The sequence below is a fragment of the Vulpes vulpes genome, chromosome 6 (genome assembly GCF_048418805.1).
Source record: "Vulpes vulpes isolate BD-2025 chromosome 6, VulVul3, whole genome shotgun sequence".
NCBI classification, from domain to species: Eukaryota; Metazoa; Chordata; class Mammalia; order Carnivora; family Canidae; genus Vulpes; species Vulpes vulpes.
Window position 1 is genome coordinate 60,380,973 of NC_132785.1, and position 27,030 is coordinate 60,408,002.

The 27,030-nt window shown below is 58.3% G+C and overlaps 2 protein-coding genes across 54 annotated transcripts in view; both read left to right on the forward strand.

Annotated features, from left to right (window-relative positions):
• Positions 1 to 14,298, forward strand: part of MCF2L (MCF.2 cell line derived transforming sequence like) — a 128,934-nt gene extending 114,636 nt beyond the window's left edge. For 13 of the 50 annotated variants that reach the window (XM_026008823.2, XM_072761061.1, XM_072761097.1 and 10 more), the window contains 17 exons: positions 421 to 487; positions 1,112 to 1,227; positions 2,343 to 2,412; positions 3,429 to 3,521; positions 3,605 to 3,697; positions 3,866 to 3,991; positions 4,679 to 4,900; positions 5,145 to 5,237; positions 6,143 to 6,221; positions 6,338 to 6,404; positions 7,068 to 7,186; positions 7,412 to 7,504; positions 8,459 to 8,533; positions 11,223 to 11,344; positions 12,263 to 12,375; positions 12,458 to 12,561; positions 12,675 to 14,298. In XM_026008823.2, the coding sequence (XP_025864608.1) occupies positions 421 to 487; positions 1,112 to 1,227; positions 2,343 to 2,412; positions 3,429 to 3,521; positions 3,605 to 3,697; positions 3,866 to 3,991; positions 4,679 to 4,900; positions 5,145 to 5,237; positions 6,143 to 6,221; positions 6,338 to 6,404; positions 7,068 to 7,186; positions 7,412 to 7,504; positions 8,459 to 8,533; positions 11,223 to 11,344; positions 12,263 to 12,375; positions 12,458 to 12,561; positions 12,675 to 12,760 (1,738 nt within the window). In that variant the 3' untranslated portion in view covers positions 12,761 to 14,298. The remainder of the gene's footprint in view (positions 1 to 420; positions 488 to 1,111; positions 1,228 to 2,342; positions 2,413 to 3,428; positions 3,522 to 3,604; positions 3,698 to 3,865; positions 3,992 to 4,678; positions 4,901 to 5,144; positions 5,238 to 6,142; positions 6,222 to 6,337; positions 6,405 to 7,067; positions 7,187 to 7,411; positions 7,505 to 8,458; positions 8,534 to 11,222; positions 11,345 to 12,262; positions 12,376 to 12,457; positions 12,562 to 12,674) is intronic. The other 37 variants (XM_072761065.1, XM_026008828.2, XM_072761066.1 and 34 more) reach the window with 3 other exon arrangements.
• A 1,762-nt stretch (positions 14,299 to 16,060) lies between these two features.
• F7 (coagulation factor VII) lies at positions 16,061 to 26,589 on the forward strand. Of its 4 annotated transcripts, none has more exons than XM_026008915.2 (8): positions 16,061 to 16,192; positions 18,625 to 18,785; positions 20,288 to 20,312; positions 20,389 to 20,502; positions 22,686 to 22,826; positions 23,509 to 23,618; positions 25,363 to 25,486; positions 25,947 to 26,589. In XM_026008915.2, exons 1-8 carry the CDS (start codon positions 16,111 to 16,113, stop codon positions 26,540 to 26,542), a joined length of 1,353 nt encoding a protein of 450 aa, XP_025864700.1. In that variant the 5' UTR covers positions 16,061 to 16,110; the 3' UTR covers positions 26,543 to 26,589. The 4 variants fall into 4 exon arrangements, with proteins under 4 accessions (XP_025864700.1, XP_072617211.1, XP_072617208.1 ...); XM_072761107.1 differs by having other exon boundaries at positions 16,078 to 16,192; positions 18,625 to 18,800; XM_072761108.1 differs by lacking the exon at positions 22,686 to 22,826 and having other exon boundaries at positions 16,078 to 16,192; positions 18,625 to 18,800.
• Positions 26,590 to 27,030: the final 441 nt, after the last annotated feature.

Below are 27,030 nucleotides of genomic sequence, written 5' to 3' on the forward strand. Positions count from 1 at the left end.
GTCTGGCCGTACATGAGAGCTGACACCCAGAGTGGGTGGGATGCACTGGCGCTGTGGAGTCCATGCATGTGTGTGGGCCATGCGCAGGTGTGCAGCGCTCCTGTCCATCTGGCAAGTCCACACCTAGAGCCAAGACAAAGCTGCTTTTCCCTAGAAAAGCCTTTTGTCCCCAGTTCCTCAGGCAGGATTTTGGGGATTTGAAATGGCTTGTGTTCCGTTTCCTGGAGCCCCCGGTGGCTGAGGGTTTCACCAGAGCCGGGGACGGATGTGTAGCAGCACCACCCACCCTAGACTGGCTCCCCTCATGCTGCTGCCACTTCTTCCACCCCTCCTCTTCTTGCCCCCACCCTCACCCTGGGCTCTTCCATCTGTGCTCCTTCGGGCTCCAACATGTCCCTGCTGTCCGTCCCCTGCTCACAGGCATGTGATGAACGAACTCTTGGACACAGAACGGGTCTACGTGGAGGAATTGCTCTGTGTCCTGGAGGTGAGCCTGATGGTGGTACAAGGAGGGTGTCAGCTGTACTTGGCCCTTGGTGGGAAACAGCTTATGTATGTGTCAGTGGACCGGGGACAAGGAGACGCAGGCGCAGGGACAGACCTGCTCCAGCAGCAAGGAGAGCGTGGCTGACCTGAGAGCACGGCAGGAGCAGGAGGCAGACAGGACTATATGCCATCCTCCTGCAGGAAGCTCAGGTGGAGGCCTCGGGAACTGCCGCCGGGAAGGTAGCAGGCCTGTGGGCCCTGGAACGTTCTGGATCTTGGTCTGGTGGTGGTTACTGGGGTACAGACATTCCACTGATTGATCAAGGAGGGTACACAGATTTCTCTCCTTCATACCAGTTACCTGAGTTTTAAGTGGATGGAACCCACCCCTGCCCCTCTACCCCTAAAAATGGTGCTGTCTGTAGTTCATTCACATTGTTCAGTGGTGGTTGCCCAGGTGGTCATCTCACAAATGGCCAGTGAATTCATAAGGATGGGTTCACTTCCTAAACCCTGAGAGGTGTCACCTACCTGTTTGCAGCCCATAGAGCCTGTGACAGAGCCCATAATGGAGCCTGGCATCTTGGCAGGTGCGCCCCTTCCCAACCTCTCCCCTCCTCCACAGGGTTATGCTGCTGAGCTGGATAACCCACTCATGGCACACCTCATGTCACCAGGCCTTCAGAACAAAAAGGACATTCTGTTTGGAAACATGGAAGAGATTTACCACTTTCATAACAGGTCAGGCCCTCCTCTGGCTGCAGCTGCTCGGTGGGGTCTTCTCTGAGGCAGCCGCCTGCAGGGAGCCGGGGCTATGGCCAATGGGTGAAGAGCATCCCTCCTCCTCCCCAGGGGACAGGCTCCCGGGTCCGGGGGCTGCTGCAGAGCAGGGTGCTTTGGTGGGGGGCACTGGCCAGGCCATTACAGATGGCCCTTCCACCTGCTGGAAGTCCCTGGGGCTTTGAAGACGTGGGAGTGCCAACCCACTCCTGCCTGGCCAGGGTGTGCATTTGGCACCGGGGCCACACCACCCAGCAAGGCCGGTTTTCTTCCCATGAGACAATAGCAGACGCTCCTATCCTGCCTCTTCTCCCCTCACCAGTCCACTGTGGCCTCCTGGCTTTGGGGAAGCACTAACCACCCTTCCAAAGGGCCCACCCTGACTCCTTGTTGCCTTGTGCAGGGAGCTTGTGGGAAAGGACACGAGGAGGTAGATGCAGGATACACAGGGGCCGTCAGATAGACACCACAACCGTGTGTCCTGGGAAAGCCGGGCTTGGCCCCCCACCCTCCTCCAGGCTCACGGGGGCTCCTGGGACTTCTGCATGACCCCCCTCGCCCCTTGGTCACTAGCGTCTGTCACCCATTCGTCTGTAGGGGAGGCAGGTGAACCCCCAGAACCTACCCCCCCACAAGGTGGCCAGGCTCTGTGGTCACTGCCGGTGAACCAACCTGGAGACCTGTCTCTCGAGGTGGGGTTGACCCCGGGTTCAGGGGCAGTGGGCACAGGGAGGGTCCCATCCCACAGAACCTGCAGAGTTAGGTGGGTGTGAGCACGGCTCCCAGCTGACCAGGCTCCCGTCTGCCTCTTCGTCCCTGTCCGGCCGGTAGAAAAGGAGCTGTCCCAATTTCTGCATGCACAGCAGCACCAGGAACTTAGAGGGACCCACGAAGGGACCAGGTCTACCTGAACCAACCCCAGGGAGTGTCGGGCATGGCTGCAGGGCCTGCCCGCAGTCCCCGACTGTCCAGACTTGGAAATAAGCATCAGCTGGAAAATGACATCTCTTCATTTGTGGTGGGTGTCTCGTCCGGCTTGCTCTTCCCCTGACCTAAGGCAAGCTTTCCCTGTCTAGAATATTCCTGAGGGAGCTGGAGGAGTACACGGACTGCCCAGAGCTGGTCGGAAGGTGTTTCCTGGAGCGGGTAAGTGTGTGCTTTGCTGTGCCTTCCTTCTGAAAATGCCACATGAAATAATCACAAAAGTATCACAGTCTCCTTCTGACCAACTGAAATCACAAAGTGCAGAGGTGCGGGTCTGGCTGAAACGGTGTGATGCTTTCCAGCTGGGCCAAAACAATACTGTTTTATCTAAAGTGCAATAACTGGTTCAGAAGAGAGAAAACCATAAAACATCAGCCACCTGTGCTAGATTTAGGAAGCATCCACCTTGCTGCACATGTTACACATGTGCATGCTTGAGCTGGCACTTGTGCATGGTCCTGCTTGGGTTACTCCCTCCCTCACAAGCGGGCCGTGACCCGTCACCTTCCTCTCCTCCTCGTTGACATGGCCAATGCACACCTGTTTCCGGGGCTGGGAGGAGCAGTGGGAGCAGGACAGGGTGATCCTCTCAGGCCTGGCTCCATACACTGCAAGCTGAGCCACATGGAACATGAGCTGAGAGGAAGTCGTTTTCATGAAATAAGATAGAGGCCCAGACACGGAGTCATGAATTGGTGTTGAGAGGCAGGAAGAAGTAGCGACATTTCTGCTCTGACTCTGTCCAGCTGCTGGTGACGCTCTGGGCACTGTTTGAGAATGAGGGTGAGAGAGTCAAGCTGAAGGTCAGTGGTTCTCAAAGTGGGTCCCCTGGCCAGCAGCAGCAGCATGCTGGGGTCTTCCTGGAAATGCAGGTTCCTGGGTCCCACCATACACCCGCCGCATCAGAACCTGCAGTCAGGCTCTGTAACAAACCTGCAGGCAGTCCGATGCACACGCACATCTGAGCACCAAGCTCTGCAGGTCCTTTCTTTAGAAAGTTAGCCATTAAGTTTAGTTGTTATTCTCACAGCCAAACACCAGCTTCCTGATGCTAATCTGTATGAAAGAGGTCTCAGGACCCATGTGGCCCCAAAGGGAGCCCTGCTGGGCTCATCACGTGCATCAGAGGTGGGGAGGGGAACAGGGCGCCCTGCGACGTGCTCTCTATCCCACATCAGATGGAGGAGTTCCAGATCTATGAGAAGTATTGCCAGAACAAGCCGCGCTCCGAGAGCCTCTGGCGACAGTGCTCCGACTGTCCATTCTTCCAGGTGTGTCTCAGGACCCTCCCCAGGAGAGCGCGGTCTCCCTCACTGGCGCACCTGGTCTAAACAGGAGGGTTCTGGGCTTGCAGGAATGCCAGAGGAAGCTGGACCACAAGCTCAGTCTGGACTCCTACCTGCTGAAGCCAGTTCAGAGGATCACCAAGTACCAGCTGCTGCTCAAGGTGAGGTGGCCGTGCCCACCTGCCTCACCACACCCTGCCACGGTGGTCTTGTCCAGATGCCAATGCTCTGGGAGCCACGCTGTGTGTCCAGAGGGTCCACATGGGCACTGGGGCTGGAGCGGAAGTTCCTGTGTCCCACGGCTGTGTGAACGCATCCTTGTCCCCCAGGAGATGCTAAAATACAGCAAGAGCTGCGAGGGGGCCGAGGACCTGCAGGAGGCGCTGAGCTCCATCCTGGGCATCCTCAAGGCTGTGAACGACTCCATGCACCTGATTGCCATCACCGGCTATGATGTAAGGCCCTCCCCATCCCACCAACTAGCCCGGTGATGGTCTACCTGCTGTCGGGGCAGAGCTGTGCCTGGGACCGTCGTATGCACATGTGTTGCCTGCAATCTGGGGGCAACACAATTTCCACTTGTGTCTGGGGTGGGCTGGGGGGTTCAAAGCTCTGGGGAGTCCTCAGGCCTCCCAGGGGCATGGTGGCACTCAGGGCTGATCCATGTGGGTCGGGGTCAGGGGACAAGGGGGTGTGAAGGTCAGACTGCTTTTTCCTCATGTGCCCAAATGAAGTGAACTCACTCATTTTGTTGCTTCTCTGTAAGTCCACTTGTGCTCACCCGGCTTTTTTAACTAAGAGGCTTTGTCTTTAGAGCAGAGTTAGGTTTGCAGCAAGATGGAGGGAGGGTACAGGGCCCCCCACAGCCCTGTGCCCCCACTTACAGCCTCTCCTATTGCCCACACCCAGAGGGTGATCCTCTGCTGGTGTGTCATTACCACCCACAGCCCAGGACATGCGTCCTGTGGGTTGGGACAGATACGTGATGAGGTGGGACACAGGAGTTTCCCTGCTCTACCGCCCCAACCCCTGCCCTGTCCCCACATGTCACGAGGTGGGGGCTCCAGGGGTTGCGGCCCCCCAGCCGGGCTGCTTCTGCTCAATGACATGCCCACGAGGCCCCTCGTTCATTCTGGGCATAGGGGAACCTGAGTGACCTGGGAAAGCTGCTGATGCAGGGCTCATTCAGCGTCTGGACAGACCACAAGAAGGGCCACAGCAAAGTGAAGGACCTGGCCAGGTTCAAGCCCATGCAGCGCCACCTTTTCCTGCACGAGAAGGCCGTGCTCTTCTGCAAGAAGAGGGAGGAGAACGGGGAGGGGTACGAGAAGGCCCCTTCGTACAGCTACAAGCAGTCCCTGAATGTAAGTGAGGCCGACCCTGCAGAGGACAGCAGACATCCTGCTGGATTCCAGCTGCCCCTCTTCCCGCGTACACCACCTTGGTCTGGGGTGGGAGTCCGGGAGCTCTGGTGTCCTCAGCCCCACCCCAAACCACTTGCATCACCTCGAGGGGGGCACTGACACCCTTCGAAGACAGGAGCCTGGGGGGGCGCAGGCTCCGATCCTGCTTGCTAACGAACACCCGTCTCCCTGCTCGTGCTGCCAGATGGCGGCTGTCGGCATAACCGAGAACGTGAAAGGTGACGTGAGGAAGTTTGAGATCTGGTACAACGCCAGGGAGGAGGTGTACATTGTGCAGGTAGGGCCCCGCCTTCTGTGGGCTGGGCGTCGGGGACTTGTCAGGTGTCTTTTGAGAATTACCGTGCACCTGCCTCATAAGCCGGTGAGGGCTTATGTCCCAGGGGCCATGGAGGGGTGCTGCCCTGGGTCTGCCCACAGAAGGAAGCACAGGCAGCCCACAGTTGGGGTGCTGGAAGGCGTGGCTGGGAATGCAGGCTTGGGGGGCACAGCTAAGCCCAGGCCATGCTTACACGTGTGACCACGTTGCCCTGGGGAATGCAGGGGGTCGTACAGCTGTGAGTATACCCTGAGCCCGCATGACCCAAACTCGGGGTCCTGTGATGGATCGCCCAGCTCCAGGGACAGGTCTCCTCTGGTTCCCCTCCACGCTCAGACACGCTGTGGTGGCCCTGTGGGATGCAGTGGCCGTGGCATGTGGTTTAGGCTTGCACAGCAGCACGGCAGGCCCACAGCAGTGGTGCCCGGCTTCAGGTCAGGTACAGGCCCCCAGGAGCTGCTGGGACAACAGCCAGCACTCTGGCTCTCCCTGGCCCAAGTCTCCAGAGCCCGGCTGTCACTCCTCTTGGCTACCTGTGCTATTCTGAGGCAGGACTGTGGCCTGGGAGCATAGTCTCCCTTGAGGATTTCAGATTCCTGTCATCCTTGTCCTAAGTGATGCCACGGGCCACTTCCCAGAGAAATGTGCTCTCAAAGGGTGGTTTGTGCCCAGGGCTTCCAGTGAGTCAGACCCCAGCAGGGGTAGATGGCGGCAGCCACAGGTCCTCCCATGGAGGGGTGCCCATTGAGCCGTCCCAAGGCCAGGGCATCCGTGACCACCTGCTCCTCTTCCCCGGCCTGTGCTCCCATCATCAGTTCCTTCAGGGAACGTCCATACTTATCTCCTGGCTTCCTTCTGGCACACAGGCACCAACAGCTGAAGTTAAAGCGGCCTGGGTGAGTGAGATTCGCAAGGTGCTGACCAGCCAGCTGCAAGCCTGCCGAGGTAAGAACACTGCAGCCGCGACCCGCCCTGGGCCTTGGCTCCGGGAGCGGTTTTGCCCCGCCCAACACAACCCCCAAGGTCAGCTCTGGGACGGGTCTGCATATTCCCTCCCGCAGAAGCCAGCCAGCACCGCACATTGGAGCAGTCCCAGAGCCTGCCTCTGCCCACGCCACCCAGCACCAGGTGAGGGACTCACGCCCCGTTCACACAGCCGGCCACCCGAATGCCCTCCCTGGGGTTTGCCCGAAGGCTCCAGGGGTGCTTGCTGGGGCGGGAGCCATCCGTGCAGGCCAGCTTCAGGGACAGATGTCTCGGGCCCCATTCGCTGGCAAAGGCCGGCTCTGACGCCTCCGATTGACACCAGTGGATGAGTTCCTGTTTCAGTGAGCACAGGATGTCCTGGGGTTTGGGGACAGCTGCCATGTTTCTGTGATGGTCACATCCCAGGCAGGGACGGGGACCATGGAGCGTGGGGGCGCAGAAGTACATCCAACCCATTAGCCTCACACTGGCCTCTTCCTACCTTAGTTTTCCTTGGTCACCGTTGGCACTCACGGCAGCTTTCTTACTTTGTCCTGTTTCTGCTGTAAGTGACACCCAGTCACTGGTGGGATAGGGTGTGGTCGAAGTAAATAATCCACAGAATAGTTTGCAAAGAGAAAGTCCACCCTCCCAACTCAAAGAAACCACCACCACCTCCCACTTAACAGCTGGCAGGTGGCATTTATTCTCGGGGCAGGGGGATACTGGAGGGGACCCCAGGGTCATCTCTGCCTCAGAGCCTCAGGGACGGGTAGAAAAACTAACCAGGCAACATTCTCCTCCTTCTCTTGGGGTGTTCCTCAGTCCCTCGAAAGGGACCACAAGAAACATCAAAAAGTTGGAAGAAAGGAAAACTGACCCCCTAAGCCTGGAAGGCTACATGAGCCCCTCGTCGTTGCCGAAGCCCCCCGAGAAGGGCAGAGGTGGGTGTCCGCCGGCGCCGGGCACGGCGTGCCAGGCAGCCGTGAACAGGAGCATGTCCAGGATGCACAAGCACTGGGACCTCCAGAAGAAACCCCCTTCCTTGCACCGGGGGTGCTCCAGACAGGCCCCCGCAGCCCCAGAGGAGAGCCCAGGTGACCTGATGTGTGCCCCGAGGGCCATGGGCTGTGGACACCCCCACACCATCGCTCTCTCTTCCTTTGTAGATGACATGGTCACTAGCTCTACCTCAGAAAGCTCCGCGCTTTCCAGAAAGCGCTTTACCCTGCAGGGCTTTGCTAACCTCAAAGGTCAGAAAGGTAAAAGGCACTCACCTCAAATCCATGCTCTGGATGTGTCCCTCACCGTGGTGGCATGTCTGTCATCCATTCGTGTGGTGATCATTCATGCTGCCGTCCCCTGAACCGCGTGTCCTCGCCGGTGCAGCTGTGTCTGTTATTCGCACAGCCCAAGGGCTCTTGGTGGGGTCTCAGGACCTTTGGTTTGAAAAAGCAGAGGTGGGCTTGGTGGGCGATGGCTTGCTCAGCCCACGGCTTCTCCTAGCTCAGCTCCTCCCGAGCCCCCAGCCCCTCCCGCTCGGTCCTGTCCAGTCTCTCGTTTCCACACCATGCCCCAGTGCTAGTGTCAGCTGTCTCCGAGGGGTGGTCGCTAGTGCACAGGCCACATAGAGAACCCCTCAGGTGAACACCTGTGTCGGCTCGTCCGCCTCCCAGGGTGCCTTGATGGTGTGGTGTGCCGTGAGGAGGGAGGACACAGAGGTAGCTCAGGCCCTGATGTTCCAGGCGGGTCTCTCCCTGCCTGAGACTAAAAGCCCGTGTTGTCTAGGATTCTTGTCACTGGTCCAGAAAACTGGAGGGTATTTGTTTTGTCTTTGTTTCAATTTATAAAATACTTCTAAGTTGGTCTCAAACTTTAAAAGAAAAAAAAAAAAGACATCACCTGGTAGTCTGTACTTTGCATACTATGTGCACTTTTATGCAGATTTAGGAAAACGTACCTACACATAGCCCCTAAAATGACCTGCAGCCCTGTCCCAGCTCCCCCTGCTCTCCGGGGCCTCTCCTGTCACCCGCGGGAGGGACCCACCTCCTAGCTTAGTTTTGTTCCCAGGAGGCTACTACTTGCGCACCAGTGTCTGCGTCCCAGCCCCGCATGAGCACCGCTCTTCACCCCCCTCTACACGCTGCATGCGCCCGCAGAAGCCGTGCCTCACTCTCTCTCCTGTTGTATTTTTCCTTTTCCATCTTCTGCAGCTTCTCCTACCAGCCCTGACAAAAAACCTAAGCGACACGAAGTAAAGAGCGACCCAACGCCTTTTGGTTTACGAGGTAGAGTGGCTCCACCTTTTGAACGTAGCCTGACATCCATTTACCAGTCCCGATTAGGGACACCATGTGTCTTGCCCTTCCTCGCCATCGAGGACACAACACAGAATAGGTCTCTGCTAGCCAGAAGCAAATCCATTGTTTTCTTCAAAGACAAGATGCCCTGACAACAGATACTGCAGTGGTGTCACCCTTTCCAGTTGGACGCCCACCAGGTCTGCCCAGAACCTACACCCACTGGCTACCAGTTAGAGGTTGCCAACGCCTGGCCAGCATGCTGGTTGGGTTGGGCCGTTACAGGGGCTGCTCAGACATCAGGGCACCCCTGTCCTCAGGGCCCTGTGGCACCCCCTCCCCGCTCAACCAGTTGTCCCGAAGTTTCTTGGGGGAAGCACAGCACGTAGCAGCCAAAGGGACCCTGCCAACCTCCCACTTCATGAGAGGATGACCGCTGGTACAGGCAGCTATGGCTAAGCTCCATGCTGGCACTCGGGCTTCCATTTCTTGCCCCTTGTATCACAAGGGTAAAGCCCCCCCCCCCCCAAAACCCAAAGATACCCTGGCTCAGGCTGAAGGTCTGAGGTTGGCAGGGAGAGTCTCACTTCATGAATCCTCTAGAATTTTCCAACAATTGTGAAGGTTCCCAAGGGTGCAGGTGACCTCACACCCCCAGGACCACCCAGGGGTCACCCAGCACACTCAGCCTCAAGCACCAGTCCAAGCACCTGGGACCTAGACTGCAGCCCTCCACCTGCCCCCACAGGACCGTCGGAGGCCAGGGGCTTCAGCCACTTGCTCCCACCACCTTCACATGGGTGAGGGTCCCAGGGCCCGGGACAAGGCTGCGTTCTCCAGCAACAGCCTCATTCTCTGCTTAAGATCTGGAGACGCCGGGCATTGGCCTGGCTGACTGCCCTTGTGCAGGAAGCTGGTGAAGGGGCTTGAGCCCAGCCTGGGGCTGTTTGCCAGCATTCCTCTTCCCACCACCTTTCAGCCAAGTTGTGTTTCCTCACCTGTGACAGGAAGATGAGGCGCCTTCACAAGGTCAATGGATGTGATGTGAGCGTGGCACCTGGGGCCCTACTACCAGCCCCCTGCCCTCTGCTGCCCTCCACTCCCCACTGTCCCGATGACAGCAAGCCCTGGCCCCTCCCCCCCGGCACTGGCAAATGCTCAGGCACTTGCCCCCCTGAAGGGCCTCACCTGCCCATCACTTTACTCAATGTCACTATCAGGGCTACTGTGCTGAGAGCAGAGGGGCCACATTCTGGTCACCTTGGCATAACGTCCTACACACTCGCCAACATCCATGTTGATGAAGCTGTGCGACTGCGTTTCTGACACTTGAGCTTTCCAAACCCACGTCTTCTCGCCCCATGGCTGGTGCCTCGGGCGTGTGGGGTGCGGTACCCTCCTGATGCCTTCATCACAGGGCTCTGACACAGGGACACTGCTGGAGCCTGGTAAAGAGGCCTCCCTGGAGGGCGGAGTGCAGGGTGGCCCCATGACATTCGACATTGGCCAGGGCTATCTCCCTCCCAGGCTCAGTGCTGCACGCTAATGAGGAGCTCTAGACCCCAGCTCCCTTTCTACGGAGACGAGACCCCTAAGGCCTCTGTAGCACACATGTTTCATTGCCAACTTGAAACAGCATAGGCCTTGGGGACGGCCTGCAGGCAGGGGCAGTGCGCCCTTTGCACGTGTCGGCTATAGCTCCCTCTCATTCTCGGGGGGTGGGGGGGCATGTGGATACTGGAACTGGTGTGCCAGGCCCACAGCCTGCAAGTGGTCTTCCGTCCCTGACCCTGTGGCCGGGAACACCAGGTGGTTGCCGTGGTCTCATGCTACAGGAGTGTGGCTCCCACCCATCACTTTGCTGCTGGTGTTCATTGTGTTTGCTCAGATTTGGGAATCCATCATCTTCCCTCAACTTAAATGCATTCTCCCTGAAATCTCCTCCAAATGGAAAATACACATGTTATCCTTTGGGGCTGCATGCCATGAAAACACTAGGATATATGCATACTTCAGAAGGTCCGCAGAAAGCTCTGTCCCCACACTTGGCCCAGCAGCAGTCTGGCCGGGGCTCGAGTAGGTAGCGGCCTGGGTTGGAATCCCAGCCTCCCCAAGTGGCTGTGGAAGCTCGAAGGCGTGATTAGGGTCTGTGTATGGCCTTTGCTGGCCTGAGCCGGGAGGGTCACAGCACCGCCCCCTAATGGGCGAGGACAGTGTTGGCCAGAGCATGTGCAGCACGCCTCAACTGCTGACATGAGGAGCAGTCCCCGGGCCATCCCATGGGTGCTGTGAGCTCCCAGCACTAATTGTAGACTCCTTCCCTGTGGTGGTGTTTGCACCCACATGGATGGATGGTGGCATCTCCAGCTAGGGATTATCCAGAGTCTCTGCTCCCCTGGGACCGCAGGCAGAGCCCACGGGATCACCTCCCTGAGGCGCTGGGGATCATTTCCTCCTTGGAGCTGGCCTGGTGATGGAAGCAGGTGCTCTGGGCCCTGTGTCCCTAGACTGTGTGCAGCCGAAGCACACGTGTCAGCAGGTGTTCTGGAAACCTGCCGTTTGTCCCACCCTTAAGTCTTTAGCAGCTCCTAGGAAGGGGGTGGCACACTGCAGGGTCACGGGAATGGTGCAGATGGGCTTGTCGTCGTGGTCCTCACGGGAGCCTGTTCTCTCTCAGGTTGGAGCAAAACATCTCACCCCTTGGAGGCCCCTGAGGACAACGATGGCTGGTCCAGTGCTGAGGAGTTGATGAATTCCTCGGACGCAGAGGAGGAAGGCAGAGTGGGCCCCAGGAAGCTGGTAACCCGGCTCCCCTGGCCCTGGGGCAGGAGAGCTCCAGAGTGTGACTGCAGTGGTGCCATGGCTCTCGTGGCCCTGCGGTGGGAGAGGGAGGTTCCAGGTGCCAGGGTGCGCTGTGCCGTGTGCCCACCACCTCCACCATCAGACCACCACACACATGGGGCTTTCGGAGGGAACAGTGCACACACCTGATCCGCCTCTAAATGAGCAGAATGCTCTTAGAAGCCTCCACAAGGCTATGCCTGCAGCTCTGTCCCACTTCTTAGAGAACTCAACTCTTCCACGTGCAGATTTGCGTTTCTTTAACATGAACTACATGGGGAAGCTGTGTACATACTCAATCCCTCGAGTCAGGGTTATACCAACAGATGTTTAGTGCACACTGGGCACTGCCTTGGTTCTAGCCCTGGGGCCCCACAACACATCTTCATCTGCATGATCGCAGTGAGGACAGATTGGGTGCTGGGCTGTTTAGCAGGGAATACAATACACGAGGGTCTCCACTCCCACAGGGAGGCAGAGTAAAAGGGAATAAAATACCAAGTGTGTTAGATAAGGATGGCCGCGTGTCGAGTGGGAGGCCAAGGAAGGGGAGGTCACTCCAGCAGGAGGGAACAGCGGGCGCAAAGGTCCTGGGGCTGGGGATGACGTTTGGAGTGTGTGAGGGCAACTAGAGCAGACGGGGTGGTGCACCCAGGCTAGGCCACCGGGAGGCAGCCTGGGGCACTTCACAGCTGGGTGGGGTGTTTCAACACGTGGTCGCAGCGGGAGACCTGGCAGGTTCTTAGGACCGGGAGCCCTGACAAAACGCTCACGGCCCCTCTCCTGTGGCAGGACACAGGAAGCCCATGTGGGACCTGGCCTGCTGCGGACAGCCGCTCCACGCTGTGTTTGACAAGCTGTGTCCTTCGCCACTAGGTTCCCGGAAAGTACACGGTCGTGGTGGACGACGAGAAGGGAAGCCCCGAGGCGCTGGCCGTGCGGAACGGGGATATGGTGGAGGTGGTCCAGGAGGGTGACGAGGGCCTTTGGTAAGATGCCGGCGGTGAGCTCACGCCCGAGACACGTGGGAGGAGCATGGGCGGGAGCCCCTGACAGCCCGCACCCCTCCAGGTATGTCAGGAACCTGAGCTCCAGCAAGGAGAGCTGGGTGCCGGCCAGCAGCCTGTCCGCGCTCCTCGGCATGTCCGGCTCTGCGCAGTGCCTGAGCAGCTCAGGTAAGACCCCCGCCCGTGCCGGCCGCACCCGAGCCCGCGGGGTCCCGCAGCCGCCCGCGAGCTGGAGCATGCGGATGCCAAGCCGCAGCCATTCTTGCCTGGTTTTCCCGCAGAATCCAGTGCGGGGTCCACCCTGCTGAGCGCCTCCTCCAGCTGCAGCGAGAGCTGTGGGGTCCCCCTCTCAGACCTCCAGGGGTAGCGCCGGGCCATGCAGGACAGCAGCCTGCGAACCTCTAAGTTTTCCTTTGCTTGGGCTTGCTTAGTTTGGTGAGGGGACGGTGCTCTAAGACCCTGGGGAAGGAGGACCCCGACAAGACCCCAAGGAGGAGCCGCCCGCGGCCCACGGAGCTTCGAGGCAGAGACGCAGGGGCCCGCAGAGGGAAGGTTCTGGAAGATTCTGCCCTCCAGCCTCCAAGCCGGGACCACCCCTGACAAGGGTGCAGAAGCCATTTCCACAGGAAGACCGAGGTATACACTGTGCTTCCCGGTGGAAAGCCAGGACGGATGGAGGACTGCGAGGCAGCAGGCCAGCCGCGAGGCAGGGCACCAGGCAGCCGGGAGGATCCGCCCTGGCCACACTGCTGGGTTCCGGGCGTTTCTGGTCTGGTGCTTCCTGCAGGAACAGGCATGTTGTGGGGGTGACCAGTCTACTGACCCAGAAGCTCGGCGGGGGGACTGTTTTGTCTTTTACAAGTTTTTTTAAAAGCAGGGATTAATTCCATGGCCATTTTTTGTGGTACTTCGGCCTCGAATCTTTACCAGGAATCACTGTGTTTACATGAAATGATGATTTGATACTGTATTTGATATAAAATTATTTTCTGTTACCGGGGTTTACACTACTGCACGTTGTTTACACTGCTGGGAGATTCGGGGAGCCTCACCGACACCCGTGTGGCCGCAGGCGGACCAACGCACGTCCCTCTGTAACATCCAGCAGTGTTCCTACAGACAGAAGTAGTAGAAACCGAGGACAGTCCCTTATCTGTGTAGGTTAATTTTCAAAAGGAAATTTAAACTATAATTTAAGATATTTAGCTTCTTTTCTACAAAAAAAATGGGGAACTTGATTTTTTTAACTAGTTTTACTGAATTAGGATTTGTAAAATTGTTTTTAAAGAATAAATAAAGATGCAGGTTTGCAGGGTACCGTCTGACCCCCACACGGGGCCCAGGCAGAACCAGAGAGAAAACGCTTCTGTTTTACCTTTTTGTGGTTTAGAAACAAATTCTGTTCTTTGGAAACACTGTGTGTATCCAGCGGGGGTGGATATTTTTATCCGTGTGCACGTGTGGGGGTGTGTGTACATAGGAGTTCTGTGTTGAGGACGCACGTCAAGGACGCACTGCGGCTTCCACGATGCTGGGACCATCCCGCTACAGCCCTGAGTGGGTCCTGCGCCCACTACAGCCCACCGCCTGCCAGCACCCCGCCTCCACCCACCTCTGTGGCACGTCTCAGAGGCTCTTCTAGGTGTCTAGTCGTGAGAGTGTGACACGTCCAACCGTTTCCTCGATGCGCCGATTGTCCAGAGACCGCTCCTGCTGCCTCAGCCCGAGGGTCACCACCGCTGTCATCTCTTCTTCATCAGGCACTTTAAACCCTCATGTTCCAGTCATTGCTTTTTAGTTGGTTTTCAGTCTTTTATTGTTGTTTTTTTCTGCTAATGTAAATGAAATTTAAAATTCAGAGTTCTTTATTGTACAGATGGAATTTGAATAAATATCAGCCCCTCATGCTGTCTGCCCTCCTCTGTAAGAGCTCAGAATTCCTCCACCTCAGGGCCCCAGCACCGCGGGTTTGTCATGCTCACCAATGCGCAGCACTGTGTGCTCCCGTTAGAAATGAGGCAAGCGGTGAGCATGACCCACGTTACATCCCATATGCTTCCCTTTGTCAGAAGATGATGGAAATAAAATAACACGCATGTTGTGTCAACCATGTAAAGGTAATTAAACATGTGAAATCGCCATGTTGGATAAGAGTACAAGTGATGCCTTCTGAAGCAGGAGGGGTCTAGGGGTGGAAGGGGCACTGCGTCCCCCAGGAGGGGAGTGTGACCCACAGAAGCAAGGGGTCACAGAGGCTGGTCGGAGCATGGAAATCTTGCTATGCCGACCCGTTGACACACGCACACAGCTGGAAGGCCAGGTGGTGGGTCTGCAGGCAGAGGACAGGCAGCAAGGCCCTCCAGAGCCCCCAGTTGGAAGGGGCCGGCAGGTCCTCCCCCAGAGCCTCCAGAGAGAGCAAGGCTGTGCTCAAGGACCCTGGTGAGGACAGATTCCTGGTGGTGTAAGCCCCACTGCATGCAGCCCTCAGTCACCCCAGCCCCAGAGGAAGGGCCCCCGGGAGTCTGGGAAGGCCCTGAGCTCCGTCCAAGACCCAGGGAGTGTGCCTGGGGCACTCTGCCCACCCACTGCCTACAGCCTTTGAGGGCAGGGCTCCCACCACCTCTCGGAGGTGATACCAGCCCAACGCAAGAATGGGGGCTCAAGAATGAGCCACTTGTACCCTGGATGGGAGCAAATGGAGCTGTGGTGCCCAGAGTCTGATTCCAGAGCTGCAGCTACATCCATGGCGCCCTAGGGAACCCCAAGAAGGCCACACGCAGATATCTGCAGAAACAGTGAAGTCCACCACCTCCCACCAAGGACAAATTCCCAAACAGCTACCAAGAGTAACAATTAGAAATTCCAGAACTGATCCACAAAACATGTTCTCCCCCGGGTACTAATTCTTCCACTTGGGAAGTAGAGCTGGGATGCTGTGGGAAGCAGCCGGGCTGTGTGGCCCCCAGGACAGAGATGAGCAGAGCTGGCCTCCCCAGCCTCCACCAGTTTGCAGAGGGTCGAACCCAGGCCTGCTAGAGGCAGGACACCCAGGAGAGTCTTGGGGTAACCTATGGTGCCAGGGGTATTCGGAACCACCCAGGTCAGAGCGGAAGCCTCGTACCCTGAGAAAGCCTGCCATGCCTGGCAACCCTGGACCATGGGTCCTTGAGGGTTGTGACCTGGGCCCAGGATGCCTGGAAGGACACAGAGGGAGGCTCAGCTTGGGGCATGTGCCCCTACTCCCAGTCACCCCCATGAGGCTTCCGGCTCACCCAGAAAGCCAGGCCCTGGGCAAGGAGGCTCTGCCTAGGTCTCCCCCGTGGCTCTCTTGAGAATATTCACATCCACACCCAAGATCCTCTCTCCTCTCCCCATTGTCACTTTAGTTCTGTGTCCAACTGCCATCCTAATTCCGGAGGACCTCAGAGTTCTCAACTGCATTTGAGGTGCACTTGCCAGATACAGGTCCGGACACAGATGTTTGGGGCAGGAGCCTCTGCTTCACAGACACAGCTCTGGGGCTGGGAGAGGGGGTTGGTGGCTTCCTGCAGGGATCTGGCATTGCCCCGCCCCTTGGGCTTGAGAAGCCAGTCCTCCCTCCCCCACCCCTCTGCCCGCTAGAAGGCCAGGACTTTGACCCCCCCCCCCCCCCCCCCCCCCCCCCGCCCACACACACACACACACACATACCTGGAATGTCAATAGACCGGTGACACCATGGGTCTCACCATGGTTGCCTGGGCAGGTGAGCTGGCCCTCCTCTGCTTCCTACTGGGCCTGCAGGGGTCTCTGGCTGCAGGTATGTCAGGGGGAGGGTTCCCTGTAAACCCTGGGGAAGGGCTGCCGGGCTGCTGACATCCACGCCTCCCACAGCCCCCCTGCGTGGTAGACACGTGGCAGACACACCGGGAACTTCCATGGGATCGGCAAGCAGACCCAGGGTTCAGGGGTGCAGGGTAGGATGCTCCCCTCCTGCCCAGCCCTCCTGCTTCTTCCAGTGCCGGAGACAGGGTGGGGACCCTGGGTGGCTCTGGTCCACCAGCAGGCACTGAGGGGAAAGTAGGGAGGAAGAGGGACAGAGGCACGTGCTTCACTGGCGGTGCCCACTGAGACTTCAGAACCGTGGGATGGTCCAGGTGGCAGCACTGTCCCCCGCCAGTGGCTTGCGTGGGAGAGGATGGGGTACCCACTGATTCCTGCAGGGGCCCATAGGACAGCACCACCCTCGGGGGAGGCAGGGTGCCTTCGTCCTTCCTGAGCAGGAAGACAGTGCTTGTCGGGTTCCCCCCCACACACCCCTGCCAGACTTCCACAAGTTCCCTGCTGGTTCCCCGAGGGCTTCCTGGTACACATCTGCTGCACTTTGAGGGTGGCAGGGGTAGACAGTCTTCTCTGTCCCCCAACCCCCCCACCTCCACCCCCACCCCTTCCTCAACGTCTCCTTCCCAACCAGGCAGGCTCCCCAGAAATTCACACACAGAAACGTTGTCACCGTAAAAGAGAGGTGGTCCCTGTCATCCTTGGGCCTGGGGGCCACCCCAGCCCCTCCCCTGAAGCCACCCCACCTGCTGGAGGTCCTGGACCTCCCTGCCATGCAGGAAACCTCCAGGCTGCACTCACTTCTGGGGCTCAGTATCCCACTTGTTTCTGCCTCTCAGTCCCAGCTTTGTTCCCAGGCCTGGCCTCTCTGGCTGCCCAGCTGCTCGCTGCACAGCTGTCCCCAGGGATGCAGTCGTGCCCCCCGGGGCTCCATGGGCTTTCTCGGCCTCCGGAGGGTGTCACCAATCTCAGTGTCCTCCTCTCTGGCACCTGTCCACATGTCTGCCTGTGTGTCCTGATGAAACCTCAAACTCAAGGAGTTCAAGCTGGTCCCATTACTTTTCCCCCAAGGTGGCCTTAGGGGAGCTCTAACCACCCACCCTCTCCTCATGCGAGCTACCTGCTAGAGGCTGGCAGGAGGGAGTAGGACGGGGCCTGGACTGGGGCCCGGAGGACACACAAGCCAGGGTCATGAGCTGGGGGGGCAGGGGCACAGGGCTCAGGGCAGGGCCCTCCAGAAGTCGAATTCTCCTGGGACGAGCAGAGCCATTCCCCAAGACGGGAGGGGGAAGGGAAGAGCCAGCCCGTGGGGCAGAGGCGGGGAAGCCAGGCCCATGTGGTGTCTGTGCATATGGGTCACTCAGTGTGCAGGGTGGTGGCCTGCAGATCCCTGGGGCTCCGGGACACCTGGAGCTTCTGGTGGTTGGAGGGACAGCTGAAGCGGAAGTGGGGAGGTGGACTCCGAGCTTCCTTAGAGCAGAAAACCCAGACCTGAAGGATATCACACCTCAAGGGCTGGCAGCAAAGGAGTGGGGAGGGAGTCCTGGGAGCAGGACCCAGGAAGGTCCCCGCAGCCAGACAGGCACATCAGGGCAGTCGCTGGCCACAGTCTCCTCCAACCAAGAGAGGATGACCAGGAGCCTGTGCTGGGCCCGAGCAGGGGTCCCCAGTGGCCTTAGCTTACAGAGGGTACTGGAGTCTTCGTGAGCACCTCCGTGTCTCCAAGAGGGGGTGGGCCATATAGAAGTAGAGCAAGGGGCTGGGGAGGCTGGGGGAGGGAGCCCCCATAGGATGTGCTGCAGCTCTGGCTCCGGCTCCGGCTCCGACTCCGGCTCCGGCTCCGACTCCGGCTCCGAGAGCACCAGGGAAGACAGCCTGGGGCAGGCAAGGGACACAAGGCCCCTCCCCTACCGCCCCCTCCCACTCTCCCACGGCCCCTCCCTCCATTGGGAGCAGACCCCCTGCACATCTCACCCCTGCTCCCCACACAATGTCCCAGGTGCTGGGATGCTGAGGCTCTAAAAGTTGATTGTACACATTTTGAAACATTAACTTTCCATCCCCAAAGATAATTTTCTACGTGCCTTCTTTCAATAAGTTGCATTTGCATACGTAGGTGCACATTTACTTTTATTTACAGTACGTGTGATCTAGGATCTTCTCACCTCACTTAATATTACATCTTGTTAAGCGTTGTGGGCCAGCTCTGCTCGCAGGGGTGTCCCTGGGAACCAGGCCGCCAGGCCCAGAAGCCTGAGCGGGTTCAGCTGCAATGACAGGCAGGCCTTTCCCCAGCTCACACACAAGGCTCATGTGGAGCCACTGTCGCTGGCTGAACAAAGCCCTGACTGTGGTGACTCAGCAGGATGTGGCACAGGGGGGTCAGTGCTCACGGGGACCCCCCCCCCCAAGTCTTCCTCACCCAGGAGGAAGCCCAGGGTGTCCTGCACCGGCAAAGGCGCGCCAACTCGTTCCTAGAGGAGCTGCGGGCCGGCTCCCTGGAGAGAGAGTGCCTGGAGGAGCAGTGCTCCTTTGAGGAGGCCCGGGAGATCTTCCAGGACGTGGACAGGACGGTGAGCTCCCCCCAGGTTTGTGGCTGGGCGGCCAGCCTTCGGGGACCCCTCCGCTGCCTCTGTGATGCGGACGGCCCAGTAGCCACAGGCGACTCCAAGCAGGCACGGCCCTCCAGGGCCTCCCGCCCGCAGCACGCATCCCCTCTGCCCTGCTCAGGCAGCTCCCGCCCGCAGCACGCATCCCCTCTGCCCTGCTCAGGCAGCTCCCGCCCGCAGCATGCATCCCCTCTGCCGCACGGGGCACCCCAACCCCACCTCACAAAACGCAGTGTGAAAGGCACATTCAGTGTGTCCCTTGCCTTCCCGGGGAAGGTCCCGGTCCCCAGATGGCTGTCCATACTTCTAGGAGGCACAGCTGATGGAGCCGACCCCCGAGAGACGGGCCTGGGCCGGCCTTTCCCAGCGGTGCCCACCTGCAGATGCCTCCTCAGGGCAACTTATGCGAGGAGACACTCGGGAAGCCATGGTGGCCTCCACACGCACGAGGCCTAATGCGCAGAGTGGTCTCCGTGCTCTTCTCACGTTCTGAGTGGAATGTTCAAGTTATACCACACCTTCAACTGCTCCAGCAGGAGTGCCCCTCAGGTTGCGAGGAGACAGAACCATACATCCTCTCACAGGATGTCTCATACAGGACACTCACCTCACGCTCATGTGGTACAAGCCTCACACCCACGAGATACCTCAAACTCATGACACACACATCACACTCACGGGACACGCAGCTCACATAGGACACGCACCTCACGCTCATGTGACACTCCCCTCATCCTCACAAGATACTCACCTCACACTCACAAGACTCTCCACACTCATGGGACACTCACCTCACACAGGACACACACCTCATGATCACAAGACACACACCTCACACTCACGGGACATGCTTCATGCTCAACAGGAAGTGAGGCTATTTGCTATTTGAGGCATTGAGGATGGTCACTCATTGCATTTGTTCACTACTTGGTTTTTCAAAGCATTTCCCACAGGTCTCACTTTATTCTCACAGTGATTCTGTAGGGTTCAGTTCGCCTGGCCAGAAGATTCCTCAAGAATCAATTTCATTAGAGCCCTTTGCAATCATAAAATGCCTTTGTATCCGTTACTGCCTTGTCCTCCTGTCACACACGTGTGTAGATGACCCCCTCATCCCCAGAGAGCACGTATGCCTTATCCTAAGTCCACATCTTAGAGGTGGCAGAGTTGGGGCATTCACAACTCCTGTGAATTCTGAATTGTGAGAGGGAAATTTGTGACCTCTGATGACCTTAGTGATCTGGGGTAGAGGGGATAGGATTAGGAAAATAACTTCCTCCCCCTGGATGAACTCACCTCATCTCCAAAGGAAAAGTCTGGCTTCCAGGGCCCATCTCAAAGGGCCCAGGTTGGAAGCCCCCCAGCCCCCACAGTTCATGCCTGCTCCCAAGTCCATTCTGTGGACGCTGTCCATATTTGCTGCTGGCAAACACACATCTCATACTGCTTCCTCTTTGTTCCCTCAGAGGCAATTCTGGATTTCTTACAAAGGTGAGTCGGTAAACGGCCCATTTGATCCCACCCCCCAGCCTTCTCCACAGCATACTAACACTGAGTCCCTCCACAGATGGGGACCAGTGCGCCTCGAATCCATGCCAGAACGGAGGCTCCTGTGAGGACCAGCTCCAGTCCTACATCTGCTTCTGCCCCGATGACTTCCAGGGCCGGAACTGTGAGAAAAGTGAGGAACCCCATGGTTGGCAGACAGAGCCCCAGCAGGCTGATGGGCACGGCCTGGTCAGATGCCAGCAGGGCCTCAGCCCCGGTGGGAAATTGGGCTCTGTGACTGAGAAAGCCCCTGCCAACCTGAGAGTCTTGGGTTTGAGGTTCTAAGATGCTAATTCTCTCTCTCTCTCTCTCTCTTTTTAAAGAGAGGTTATTTTTTTTAAAGATTTTATTTATTTATTCATAGAGACACAGAGAGAAAGGCAGAGACACAGGCAGAGGGAGAAGCAGGCTCCATCCACGCAGGGAGCCCGATGTGGGACTCGATCCCGGGTCTCCAGGATCACGCCCTGGGCCAAAGGCGGAGCTAACCCGCTGAGCCACCCGGGTTGCCCTAAGGTGCTAATTCTCAAACTTGATCACCTCCTGTCCACTTCTGGGAAATACAAAACCCTTGAGTTCCCAGTGCCGGGGGATTCGGATACACCTGGAGAGAGCACAGTGAGGGCTCTGCATGACTACCCAGCTTCCAGTCAAGACAGCTGGGAAAACTATATCTTCCCTTCCCGCTATTACAAAAGTGTGAGGTGTTTTTTTGACCTTTCGAATGTTAAAGTATTGCAAATTTCAAGAGTCCCTCAGACCATCTCAGTGTCACTATTCTGCTGCAGGGACTCGTAGAGCTCTCTCAAGGCAGATGTGCTCAAAGTTATAGCTTATTACACTGGAAGGATACAGAATAAAGCCAGCAGAGGGTCAGTGTGAGCTTCCCATTGTCCTCTCCCAGTGGACCCTTGTGGACAGTCTTCCGTTCTCCAAGAGCAATGTGTGACAAGACTTAGGAAGTATCACCACCACCCCAGGAAGTACAATGACCCTCTGTGTCCAGAGATTGTATTGGGCTCAGTCACGTAGTCACATGGCTTAGTCTCCAGCCCCTCCAGAGGTTAAGGTGACACCATGTGGCCCAAGCCCCCACCATGAATCACATGGTTAGACCATCCAGTATAGCCAAAGGCCCCCAAGGAAACAGCATTCTTATCAGGCAGGTTACATTAAAAGTGTGCACCTTAATCAGCGAGAGTATGGACATCATCTCCTAGGAGCACTTTGGGTGAATTCAATCCTTTATCACACAATGTACATCCAAAGAGTTCTTCTGGGCCATGGCCACCTTCTGCTCTAAGAAAACCAGAGGCCAGGGAGAGGAAAGGCAAGGCTAAGAGAAGAGGCTTCCTGCCAGGAATTCCTGGGACTGGAATCTTTGCCTGGCCTTTTATGCTCAGCAGTCCTGGTGTGACTCCCCCAGGAGCATGATGTTCAGCAGTCCTGGTGTGACTCCCATAGGACCATGATGCTCAGCAGTCCTGGTGTGACTCTCCCAGGACCATGATGTTCAGCAGTCCTGGTGTGAATCCTCCCAGACCTTTTGCTGCTCAGGAGCTCTGGTGTGAGTCCTCCAGGACCATGATGCTCTGGACCCCTGGTGTGAGTCCTTTGGGATCATAGTGCTCTGGAGTCCTGGTATGAATCCCCCTGGACCTTTACTGCTCAGGAGCCCTGGTATGAGTCCTCCAGGACCATGATGCTCAGCAGTCCTGGTGTGAATGCCCCAGGATCATGATGTTCAGGACCCGTGGTGTGAATCCCCCAGAACCATGATGCTCAGGAGCCCTGGTATGAACTCACTTCCAGGCCAGGCATTCCTGCTGGGGTCCTGGACTGCACAGTGAGCTAACCCTGTCTCCACACTGTAGCACTGCCCTGCAGAGTCAGGATGAACATTCCTCATCTCCATCTGTCGGAGCTGCAGGCAGCCCCGGCCAGCTCACTGGGGCACCAGGGCCCTGGCTGTGGTCCATCTGCCTGGACTCTTGCCAGCAGGCCTCCAACTGCAGTGGACACTTGTACTGTCCCCAGGGGACTTTTACTTTCCCTGGCCCTCCACAGCTCCCGCCAGTTGCTGGGAGCGGGGCATGGAGGCCCCATTGGCACTCCTACATCCCAGTGGGCTAAGCTCTTCAGACGTGGGCCCACACACAACCCCAGGTCACCTTTCTGGATCAAACCTCAGCGGTTTGACAGCTGGTATCTGGCTGTCTCTGTGGCAGCCCCTAAGCACCACTATTGTGCAGAAGGAGGGCTGCTTCTCCCTGACCGACAGAGGTCCCTCTCAGCCTGTCCCCTTCCTGTCCTCAGATAAGAAGGACCAGCTGATCTGTATGAATGAGAATGGAGGCTGTCAGCAGTACTGCAGTGACCACGCAGAGGCCAGGCGTTCCTGCTGGTGCCACGAGGGGTACACGCTCCAAGACGATGGAGTGTCCTGCATGCCCATAGGTAACGGGTCCTTGGGGGCCAGCCCCAGGGTCTGTGTTTTGCTTCATTCCCAAGGAGCAGCCACCCATTCCTGCACAGCCATGGCCATCTTGTGAGAGACAAGAAGGGTGAGCATGTACTACACTACTGAGCATGTACTACATCTGTGCCTGCTTGGAAACAAGCCACAATGGCAGCAGGCATGGACAGAGCCCTGGGAGCAGCTCCCTGGAGGGTCTGGAGCCACCAGCCTGTGCAAAGCAGCCCCAGAGGAGCAGAGGGAGGCTCTTTCCGCCCATCACTGGCCCCTCTGATGGGAGCCACAGGGCCGCACCCAGGGTCGGCACTGACCGCGACATGGTCCGGAGTCCAGGTCTGGACGACCCCACCCTGGCTAGAGCCTGACGTCCTGCTTCTGCCTCTGCATGGTCTCTCCTCCAGCCCAGGGGCTTTCCTGGGGAAATCAAAGTTCCGAGTTTGCTCAGGATGGCGGTGCCATTGTCCGAGGGCTGGTCAGTCTGTGGACAAGTGTCAGTCCCCTGGGAAAGTGAGCAGAGCCCAGTTTCAAGAGGGAAGGACCCCTCTGTTCCTGCAGGAGCAGCTCCTGAACGGGTGGCCCTGCCCTGCTGCAGCCCATGGAACTCACCCCTCACAAGCTCTCGTTGGGCATGAACACCATGGTCCTGTGACTTGTTTCCTACAGTGGAATATCCGTGTGGAAAAATACCTGTTCTGGAGAAGAGAATTGGCAGCAACCCCCAAGGCCGAATTGTGGGTGGCAAAGTGTGCCCCAAAGGGGAGTGCCCCTGGCAGGTAAGGCCCCAAAGGGATGGTGGGCAGTCAGCTGCAGGACCCTGGCCTCAAGGGTTCCCTGCTGGCGCAAGGCACGTCCTCCTCATTCTTCAGCCCCCACCGGCCTGCTTCCCTCCGTCCATCTGGATGTCAGCTCAGCTCTCGTCTCCCACCTCTTCCTCAGGGCTGCTGGCCTCACTCTCATCCACTGATGAGGGACATGAGGCCACTGGTGACGGATGGCAGAGGCAGGGTCTGAACCCAGCCCCAGTCCCAGCCCCATCACCATTTGCCTCTGGAAACAGTTCCTTGATGTGTAACGTGTCATCTTGTGGGCAGGGGAGGCTGTCCCCGCATGGCCAGGGTGTGGGGCCGCCCATGAGCCTGGTCCCTGTTGGAAATGCAGAGAGGATCAGCCCCCCAGACGCACTGGGCATAAAGCTACATCTCATAGGAGCGGGATGTGCACACACAGGTGTCTGAGCCTGGCCCAGCGTCCCCCAGACCCTTCCTGTGGGGACACTGGAGTTAAACCACTGAGAGTGTTGAATGTATGCGAACCTTGTAGGGGACGCTGGAGGCTCACTGGTCACCGGTGGCCTGACCTTGGGTTCAGGGACCCCTTGCAGAGCAGCAGAAGGAGCCTGCCCCCCAACCCCACCCCTTCCCACCTCGCACAGGTGGGGGTAGGCAGTGACGGCCTGCGGGCAGCCTGTGTGATCCAGGCCACACTCCCCAGCCTGCCAGAACCCTGCATTTTGGTGTTCAGTCCCCCCAGATGGGACTGGCCTGTTCACCAGGGTGCCCGGCATAGGCAGTACTTCTGTGAGCAGGGGAGAGGTGATGAGGGCAGGTTTCTGTGGGTAAAGAAGAGAGCCTCTGGGAGGGCTGTCTGGGGGGAGTGCAGCCAGCACTCATGCCCACATGTGCACCAGGATCTCCCCTCTCAGGACCACTTACCCCACCCCCAAGACAGAGGGCCACCTCACCTCACTCATGTTACCAGTGGGGAAACTGAGGCCCACTGAAACTCAGACTCAGATTCAGCAGTAAGAGCCACCCCAGACCACCTTCATGGCTGCGGCACAGAGCCATGGTCAGCCAGGCCCAGATGCATTTCCGGGAGCCTGACAGCCTGCCTGTAACAGATCAGGGTGGGGCACTGAGCCGCAAGCACCTGTCCTTACCCACACAGGAAGACCTTTCTCCGAAAGGCCCAGTAGATGCTAGCTTGGGTGAGGAAGGGGCATGTCCCCAGCACCCTGGGTCCTGTTGTTCATGCTCAGGACACAAGGACTCTGGCACGCTGACCCTGCATCCGGTCTCTTTCCTCCCTGGTTGATCAGCCTCACCATCACATGTAGTGACCTGCCTCTCTCTGGCCCTTCAGTCCCTCCCCGTCTGCAGACCAGCTGGCTAGGGACTCCAGCTCCTTCCATCCACTGTGGGCAAACCACTGCAGGGAAAACCACAAGCCTCACTAGGGACCTACTCAGCATCCTCCTTGCTTTTGGGAAGAGAAGGAAGCATTGACGGAGGGCACCCTGCTTCCGTTCAATACCTCTCCTTCCACAAGCCCCAGAGCACCACGCTTGGCCAGCCTCTCAGACCAGGCGTGTGGGGTCCAGCTTGGGTGGTGATGCTGGGCGTGTACCCTGTAGTCAGCCCGGCATCTGTGAGCTCTCTGTGGCCATCGCTAGCTACAGGGGAAAGGTGAGTCCCCAGGGTGACAGCACTGGGACCTGCATCTGTTGTGCCCTGCCAGGCGGCAGTGAAGGTGGATGGGAAGCTGCTGTGTGGGGGCACCCTGATCGACACTGCCTGGGTCGTCTCTGCAGCTCACTGCTTCGAAAGAATCAAGAACTGGAAAAACCTGACGGTGGTGCTGGGTAGGTCTCGTGGTCCCTCCATCAATTTCCACAACTGGATAAGCTTCTCCAAAAAGAGAAATGGGGCAGCATCTGGGTAGACCCCAGTGCCCCAGGTCCCACTGTGGCCATGCTCCCCCAGCCTCTTTCCCATCACATAAAGTCACGGGGATGACGCTCTATGCCCCTGTCTCACTTGGGCCAGAGGCCCCAGGGGTGTGTGGGCCATGGTGGGCACCTCCGCCCAGTAGGCAACAGGATGCTGAGCACCCCCGGGAGGGTCTGGGACGGACTGGGGGAGCTAAGCATCCCTCCTCACTCACCCTCAGCACCCCAGACTCACCCTGACTCACACTCCAGCCGGAGCCCAGTGGTGGCTGCCTGGGGCACTGCTCCCGCCAGCCTGGGGCTGGACACAGGGCCCCTAAGGCCCCAAAGGGAGGCTGTGGGGCATGGGGTGAGCAGTGCAAGTCCCCTGCAGGCGAGCATGACCTCAGTGAGGACGACGGTGATGAGCAGGAGCGGCATGTGGCCCAGGTCATCGTCCCCGATAAGTACATTCCCCTCAAGACGAACCATGACATCGCCCTGCTGCACCTGCGCACACCCGTGGCCTACACCGACCATGTGGTGCCTCTGTGTCTGCCCGAGAAGACCTTCTCTGAGAGGACGCTGGCCTTCATCCGCTTCTCAACTGTCAGCGGCTGGGGCCAGCTGCTTGACAGGGGCGCCACGGCCCTCCAGCTCATGGCCATCGATGTGCCTCGGGTGATGACCCAGGACTGCCAGGAGCAGTCCCGCAGGAGAAGTGGCTCCCCAGCCATCACTGAGAATATGTTCTGTGCCGGCTACCTGGACGGGAGCAAGGATGCCTGCCAGGGGGACAGCGGGGGCCCGCATGCCACGAAGTTCCAGGGCACATGGTACCTGACAGGTGTCGTCAGCTGGGGGGAGGGCTGTGCGGCTGAAGGCTACTTTGGAGTGTACACCAGGGTCTCCCAGTACATCGAGTGGCTGCGCCAGCTCATGGTCTCCAGCCATACCTTGAGAGGCCTCCTCCGGGCCCCACTGCCCTAGCCCCAGGGCCACTGCTGGCCCAGAATAAAGCTGCTGCCTGTCCCGTCCTCACGTCCAGAAACACCCCTGCACTTCTTGGGGCATGAGGGGGCACAAAGCAGGCTGAGCAGGACGTGGGAGGTGGGGGACAGGGACAGATGTGTCTGGGGACAGACGCAACCAGGCTGGGGAAGGGCAGCATTGTTGTCCGAGAGCCACCTTTGCGTTCATGCCTTCCTCTCTTGTTCATCTCACACACACTGGAAGCACCACCCATTTGCTTGGCTGGCTATCCTTCAAGATCTTTCTGTATATGTAGCTTTTCCCATGAAACAGGAGGCTGTCACCCCAGACGGCATTTGCCACCTGCCCCCCTCTACTGGCACACCTCCTGTGCACATGTCGGTGCTGCCTGCCACTGTGCCATATCCACGCTCACCCTGCTGAGGCCCTAACACTCGTCCTGGAGCCAGTCTTTCTTTCAGGTCCACAGCGCCCCTGAGATCTGC